General features: G+C 40.4%; 1 protein-coding gene across 1 annotated transcript in view; it reads left to right on the top strand.

The window, feature by feature from the left end:
• Positions 1–1,122: 1,122 nt before the first annotated feature.
• LOC107711769 (TCDD-inducible poly [ADP-ribose] polymerase-like) overlaps positions 1,123–7,992 on the top strand; it is a 36,098-nt gene continuing 29,228 nt past the window's right edge. Inside the window, exons 1-2 of the mRNA XM_016516815.1 lie at positions 1,123–1,265; positions 2,814–3,679. Of these exons, the coding sequence (XP_016372301.1) occupies positions 2,838–3,679 (842 nt within the window). The 5' untranslated portion in view covers positions 1,123–1,265; positions 2,814–2,837. The remainder of the gene's footprint in view (positions 1,266–2,813; positions 3,680–7,992) is intronic.

The following is a 7,992-nucleotide window of genomic DNA, read 5'->3' as shown; positions in this document are numbered from 1 at the left end:
TAATTTTGCAGTGAAAATAATATTTTTTTTAATGGAATGACGACGACATTTGTCTGTCTGATGGCATCCTCTGTCTGACGGGCCTACACTCGTACTATGGTCTGGTGTGTATTTACTTACTGTCCTAAACTGTGTGGGGTGGTTGTCCTAGAATTAATTTGCAGTTTGTATGAGTGAAGGTGTACAGTTTCTGTGAAAACAGTTTGTGTCATTAGTGCAACGAATAACCTTTCACCTCATTTCAGTCACACGTCACACAGTGATCTATGGCAGGGGTTTCCAACTGGTAGGTCACAACTCAATACAATATTTAGTTACACTTTATTTTAAGGTGCCCTTGTTTTAGTGTAATATCACAAATAAGTATTCAGTAATATTAATTAACAGCATGCCTAGGGTTTGTTTTAGGGTTAGTTACTCGTAATGAGCCTATGTATTAAACTGTTATTACTAAAGTGTGTAAAATGTTACAGCATATTTGTCTTAGTGTTTGTTCAGGATATGTTGTTTATGCATTTACAAAAGTGTCAGTTGATCTTTTCAGCCTATATCACATTGGGCTCCTACATTTTTTTTTTGTTTTAGTGTTTTAGTGACATTGTTTTTTATGACAATTATTAGCCTATGGTAATGTGTTGGGTCGCCGTTTGATGTCCAGTGTACAATCTGGCTTCCTAAAACAGTCGCTCTTAAACAAATCAGTTATTAACATGCTTATTCGGTCTTTTAAACTGATGACTAATAAGTTTAGTTTTCCTAACACTCCCATGACCACATTCCTTAAAACTGCCCTTAAGAAACCCACTTCTTTTGTTGAATATTTGTGCCATTTGACTGTTCACCTTTCCTTAATTAATTTTTTGGATAGATTTTTATTATGTGAAACCAGCTTAGGCCATATAATTACAACACCTGACTGATGATTTCTGGCATAAGCAAACTAGCGGGGTGAGTCAAAACCATAGACTGTATAAAAACAGGTCAAAACACATGCACGCATCGGACAACTTCCTGATTTTTTTTCCTCCGCTCCAGCAGAAGCCAAAGCCCCGCCCCTTCACGCTCCACACAGCGCTGTGATTGGATGAGAGAGTCTTATCGCGCTTGTGTTCTGCAACAGCTCAGAAGCTCCTGGAGACGGACGTGAACGCTTCGCTCTGTGGGTGAACGCTTTGTCTGTGTCCTGTATGAGAGAGGAGTGCGAATTCCCCGGGACGGGCTACTGGCTTTGACAGTAGCATCAGAGGAGTCGGGAAGATTTACAGGTATATTTGGAAAGGATCCGGAATATATATAGCGTTTAACCGAGCCTAATCCATTGGGGGGAAAACGGAGCGCTGTTTCTGCATTGCGTACGGGGAAAAGCTGCAATCGGCCTCTTATAAATCGTTCAACTGGACCCGATCTTTATGTAGCGGTAGATTTGGCTGTAATGTAGCTTAGTGGTGTGTTTGTGGAAGAAAGGGGGCCAGGCGCCGCAGTGGGCAGTGATCGCTTTAACACAGGCAGTACGTGCGAACTAGAACGAGCAGCTATCGGCAACTGGCACGTACGCTCCCAACTCCATGTATCTAGATCAAGCCATCAAAATACTCCCGAGAGATCGTTTGGCTTGCGTTTGACTGATTTATATCGCGAGGAGCGGCGTAATTAAACGGTGCTATTCGCTCGCAAAGGTTAAATCTAGACGTATGTTGTTTTTGTTTGTTTGTTTTTTTATGATATTTCTTTATGATCTTGGATGCGTTAAATCACAATTAGGTTGGTGTTTATACGCAGTAAAAAAAAAAAAAGTCAATGCTAAAAATGAAAGCTTAATTTTGAATGCTGCCCTAAATTCTATAAATTGTATTAATCTCAATTTATAACCTGAATTGGTAAGTTCATTTCACCTTTTCGTTCACTTTTGTTTAATTGTGGTTAAAGAAAGGCTTGTTGAAATGTCGAAAACACGTAAAGCGAGGAAAATGACAGAAATGATTGTTACGTGTTAAATGCATAGGAACGATGTTGTTATCATAATAATAAACCTTTTTTTTTTTTTGCAGTTTGCTGGGTTAGGAGGGTTTCCTTCTAGGAGGGTCTAGAAGGAAACTTTCTGTTTCTTTAATGCCACCTCCTCTCTCTTCTCGAGAAAGGAACGGTTTCAGCTTAGGCCCAGTTAAAAGTATTGATCAATCACCTACTAATGCCCATCAAGGAGTGAACTGATAGCGCACATTATCAAGCTTAGTGATAAATGCCGAATGCTGTTTAATGATCGTTTCAGTTTGTCGTTTTGAACGCTCATACACTCTGAGAAAATGTCACGCGGTATACACAGTATAGATTACGAGTGGACAAAAATAGAAGAATAAACATTGTAGACAGTGTGCGAATTATTCAATGAGGCTGTCAGTAATTCTAATCTCGTACGACCTAAAGTTCCTTTTGACACCTCTTGCACACGCAGCTAACTAACAACAACACACTAAACATTTACGAAACGTTTAAATCTATAGTAAAGTGATTGTAATGACAGTGCTAATGTTTTGATTATGTGATGTCAGATATGTATCTTAATAGGAAGCGCTTGAGCTGCATACTGTTGCTATAGTAACCTATTTCGGTGAATGCGACTTTTTTTTCGCGCCGTTTAGCCACACTGTCCTGACAAATGTGTAATATAACCTAAGTGATCATTTGTATAAATAAATAAAACACTGCATACTTTAGAACCTCCATCCGTTTTGTTTTCACCCCATCCCCCCACCCCTCAGCTCACACCATACTTAGACATGAATATACTGAATATGCTCTGTTTTTGTGAATAGGTGTCCTGGAGACATTTTTGCACCATGCAGGAGGCAGTTGACACCACTGTGCCGGCTTTAGGTCTGCCCATGGGGACCGGAGAGTTCACCGAGCAGCAGATGGGACTCGCCGACAAGATCCCTTTAGTGAAGCCCTACTTCAAAAAGAAACACGCACAGAGAAAACTGGATACAAAATGCTTACGTGCTTTAGAGGACCCTATTTTGAGCACGTTATTAAACTCGGACGCTCTCGTGTCAGGGGACGGAGTGTTTGTTTCACGTAACCCGGCTCGACCTCAGCGGAATATATGCACCGCCGCCGTGGAGAAGCAGTCGAGGATTAGTCAGGTGTGCCTGAAAGAGGAGGATGAGGAGGAGACCACGGACCCTGTTGTGGCCGGGAGCGAGCTCGCGGGGGAACAGAAGGTGACGGATATTCAGCGGGTGTCAATAGACACTAATGAGCGTCGCTTCCAGCCCCAGGAGCGCGACGAGGCGGCGCCCTCCTCCGACGTCTCGGCCTCGAAGTTAAATGACATCTACACCACTGAGACTTTGCAGGGTGCAGATTGCCTCGCCATCAAAGAGGGCGAGATCTTTCAGGATAAAAGCGAGGAGGCCTCATTGGATCTAGTGTTTGAACTCCTGACCCAGCTCCAGTATCACACGCATCAAGGGGACGCTGTATCGATCTGTGTGGATTTCCTCCAGGGCGTTTGCGTCTATGGCAGTGACTGTGCCCAGCATCACACCGTTTTACCTTACCACTGGCAAATCCACAGAGCAGATACTCAGACCTGGCAGAGCATATCGGATGACTCTCAAGAACAACTGGAAAGGCTTTATTGCAACCCTGACAACGAACATGTCAGACTTAAGTTTCTGTAAGTGTTTCTGGTTTTGCCCTCTGTGTTAATGCCGCTTTTCATTGAAGCCTCTTGAGCAACTTCAATCATTTATGCTTTACCCAATAAGGACAAGTACAGCAAAGCTAAGCTTGCAGTTCAGTGAGAAAACAGACAAAATTGGTGCAAGGGAGGGACTGGTATGATTCCCTACTTAAGCAAAAAAAAAAAAAAAACAGCCTAATCCAGTTTGGTTGACTGGTCTTATCTGGTTTAGCTGGTCAGACAGACCTGCTAAAAAGTGGCCAAAACCAAAAGAGGGACCAGCAAACCAGCTTAGGCTGTTGTTTTTCAGTGAGGCATATTGAAGTAGACACCTAGTTAAAATGAAAGAGTGCAGTACGTGACAGGAAGTTGAAGTTGCCTTGTATGTAGGAGCGTGTGTGTTGTGGATGAGGTATATGTGACTAAGAGATTGTTTCTTTCCCATAAGCCTTCCGTTGGCTGGCCTGACATGTGGAAGCGTACTGACAGCTGTGAGCCGTGAACTTGCTCGACCCGCCTCTGCTTAGTTCAGTCAAACGCACACATATTACACGTGCACGCTCCCACTCACTGCGGCTTGCGCTCAGGCGGTCACACGCACTCGTCGCACAGACAGAGAAAGGCTCACACGCAGACTTGCTCACAAACACGCAAATAAATGAGCTTTAGAGACACACGTAATTATGCACACGCTCACCCACCCACACTCGCTTTCATGCACGCACACATTAAGTCTCTGAATGCCTGTTTTATTTTATTTGATTGATCATTTGCACACACTCCAACACAAACGTCCTTAGACATACCAATCATACACTTCATTGCCACAGTTTTTATCCCCGAGCTGAAATCATGCTTGCTTTGACCCAGTGGGATTTTTTTTTTTGCCTAAACAAAAGGGCCCTTTTGTTTGTGAGAGTCTTGTTAAGGTCCCAAGCCTGATCTGTATGCAAAAGTGGTTTGCAAAAGGACGTGCACTTGGTCATGACAAAGCAAAAGAGACAGTGATTTTTAATGCTCACCATGACACAGCTCCTGGCTGCTTCCTTCTTGAAGACAGCATTGTCGATTTGTCATGGAAATTCTCCTGCGGGATAGCCAGCTATTTAAGGGGTCTTTGTCTACAGAGTTTAATAGACAGAATGGCCACGTAACTGTCTCTGTTGGCCCGTTTAGCTCATGTGCTCTCAGAACTGTGGCTCACAGTGACCTGTTTAATGTTAATAGCTGAAGCCGACCATTAACCTCCTGCTGACTTTGGTAGTTCAGGGGTAAAGTGAGACCCACAGAGCCTGTAAACCACACCCTTATCTGCTTACCCCCCATCTTTTTTGTTTGCGTGGAGGATTTTTTTTCTCTCTTGAAGAAGACATTGTGTAATGTTACAGACCATTTCAGAGCAGAAATGAGAGGGTCTGAATGACAGACGCTATGCATAGTTGCCCCAGAACAAATTTACATACTTTAGCCACACATAAAAATGTATGACTGTCATTGCTTTAGATAAAAAAACAAACTTAGTATATTTTATTTTAAAGAAAAATGGAAAGGACTTTTCAAGTGAAACATTTCAGAAAATTACAAAGGTTTTAAATGATAAATCAATACTAACAGCTTCTGCTTGTCAAATCACTTCTTAGATCTTGGTTTGACATTTTGTTTTGTTCACCAAATGTCCAAATGCTTCGGGGGCACTGTGTTTCTGAATGCCAAGAAGACACAATATCAAACATACTGTATTGGCATTTTAAAGAAATATAGTAGGCTAGACAGGGGCTTTTCCAGTTTAAGATTTCCCAAAAAAAAGACGAGTTTTAAATGGTAAGTCAATAGATATATGGTTCAGAATTAAGATACAGTATTTAGACACTTTGTGGTTGTCAAACAAAATACAAATATGTCCAAAAATCACTTATTAGATCTTGGTTTGACATTTTGTTGACCAAGGTGTCCAAATGCTTCATTTTTGAATGCAATGACACAATATCGAACTTATTGGCTTATATTTTAAAGAAAAAAGCAGTCAAGGACTTTTCAAGTAAAACATTTCTAAAAAAAAAAAAAAAAAAAAAAAAAAAAAAGACAAGGGCTATAAATGGTAAATCAATAGATATACAGTTTAGAATTGAGATGTGGCATTTGGAGACTTTCTTGTTGGCAAACAAAGTGAAACATGTCCAAAAATTGCTTCTGAGCTCTCGATTTGGCATATTGTTTTTAGTGCAATGCAAATCATTATTAATGTGACCAAAGTGTCCCAATACCTCAGGGCCACTGTATTTTTGAATGCCAAGTCACAGGATCACTGGTCAGGCTGTTTACATTGGCTTGCAGTAATCCCCAGGAGCAGAGGCTTTCTTCATTCTTGTATATATCCTAAGAAATGGATGTGCAGGCGCCCCAATAGCTTTTCATTTTTGTGCCATTGTGCCGCAATATGTGAGAACCGTGACCCTTGATCCTGAAGGTTTGGTCTCCATGGGAGCAGCTAAGGATGAGATGATTGTGTTTGTCACACAATCTCGCTGTGCACCAAGGGCACGGTGACCTGAAACCAAGGTGTTTGCATGTGTGTTTGCGTGCATGTGTGCCTGCGTGTGTGAGAAAGGAGATAACGCCTTAGACGGGCCATGAAATTATTCACATGGGTGAGGTCTCTTGGCTTTTCACACTTCACCGTCAGTTTGACTCATAAAATGTGTTCTTCCTGCATTCTTTCTCTCTTACACTTAAAAAAATGGTTATAACATACCATACCTTTGGATATGTAGCATGTAAATGAATATGCACTTTGCGAAAACGAACCATGGCACTACCGTGTTTTTTTTTTTTTTTTTTGTATATTTGTGCTATGATACTGCCATGATATTCTTGACGTACCCTGTAAATACCATGATACGTGAATTTTGGTACCATGATGGTATCAAAGTATCATGGTACTGTCATCTGACTGTATCATGGTATTCTTGGAAGTACCTGATGTAGGCTATATTTGATAGTATTACCATGATACTATGGGCCTGTTTTACTAACAGCTTGCGCCAGCACAAACTGTCTTTTGGTGTTAAAATAGTACTGTCAGGTTTTACTAAAGACGTGCAGTGATGAATTAGCGCTGAAAAGGCGTGGACAGTTCTTTTTGCGCCTGACCTTATGAATTTGTAGGAGTTTCCCTTTCAGACGCAAAAGTTATAGGAGGAGAATATTCAAATGAATCACGCAACATGTTTTACTAACGTTTGCACTCATCAAATTACTGGCATTTGCGCCATTATTTAACATAAAAAAGCATGTCTTAAACTATATTTTGCGCTTCACATGGCTGCAATTATTGTTGCTAGGAGGAGGCACCGCAGAGAACAGAGAGCACGTGGTAGAAGGGAGAGGATTTTTTCAACACGTATTAATTTATTTTGAATGCAAGTAGAACACATTATCCGAACATATCATTTGCCAAACCATGTTATTTTTAATTTGCTTCAGGAAATAAAAGACGACTTTGAACCCTCAACTAGGAGTCACGCAATACCAGGTCTATCAAAACTTATAGCAAACCGTCATTTTTTGGCCTCCGGTTCTTTTCAACGTACTGTGGCTTCTTTATTTCTTTATTTTTATTTGCGACTATGCTAATTTGCTCTTGGTATATTGCTTTGGTCGATATGTAAATGAGATGTTGAGTCTGTGTTCTTTAATTTGCGCATTGTTAGTAAATCACCCGCAGAAAGTTCCCCTCCCATCGGCGGTGTTTTGGAATTGCGCTCTTTAACTAATTTGCCCTGTTTAGTAAAACTGACCCTATCTCTGTATCGTAGTGCTCTTATAGTCAGGGGTGCACATAAGTTTTTCAGCCTGGTTCTCATATGAGAACCTGGAGATTTGGTTTGGTCCTCACACGGCACATGGAGTGACCCATCAAATATAACTATAAAAATTTATTAATAATATTGATAAAATTATTGAACTTTATTTAGTTTTTTTAAATAAAATAATAAACTAAATAATAAAGTATGATAATACTTAAAAATGCTAATATTTTTTATTGTTATTATTATTATTTTAATTTGAATTATTTTCATTTTTCATTTTCAAACTTAAAATCAGCAAGCTTTTATTTTGGCCGGTTGCCGGCAAGTAAGTATATGCGCTTCCGGGTGTAGCACTGTTGATTGTAGAGCATCAGTGAATGAAATGTCACAGTTTTGCATTGTGCTTTGAAAACATTAGTGGGTAGCCTAGATTTATGCTTTCAGTTTGAATAGAAATCTTATACAGTATTAGTTTGTCGATCTAAAATGGTAATTGTG

The sequence above is a fragment of the Sinocyclocheilus rhinocerous genome, unplaced genomic scaffold (assembly GCF_001515625.1).
Source record: "Sinocyclocheilus rhinocerous isolate Xijiao unplaced genomic scaffold, SAMN03320098_v1.1 scaffold778, whole genome shotgun sequence".
In the NCBI taxonomy this organism is placed as follows: Eukaryota; Metazoa; Chordata; class Actinopteri; order Cypriniformes; family Cyprinidae; genus Sinocyclocheilus; species Sinocyclocheilus rhinocerous.
Note: the sequence above shows the minus strand (reverse complement) of the source record. Positions and strands in the feature narration are given on the sequence as shown.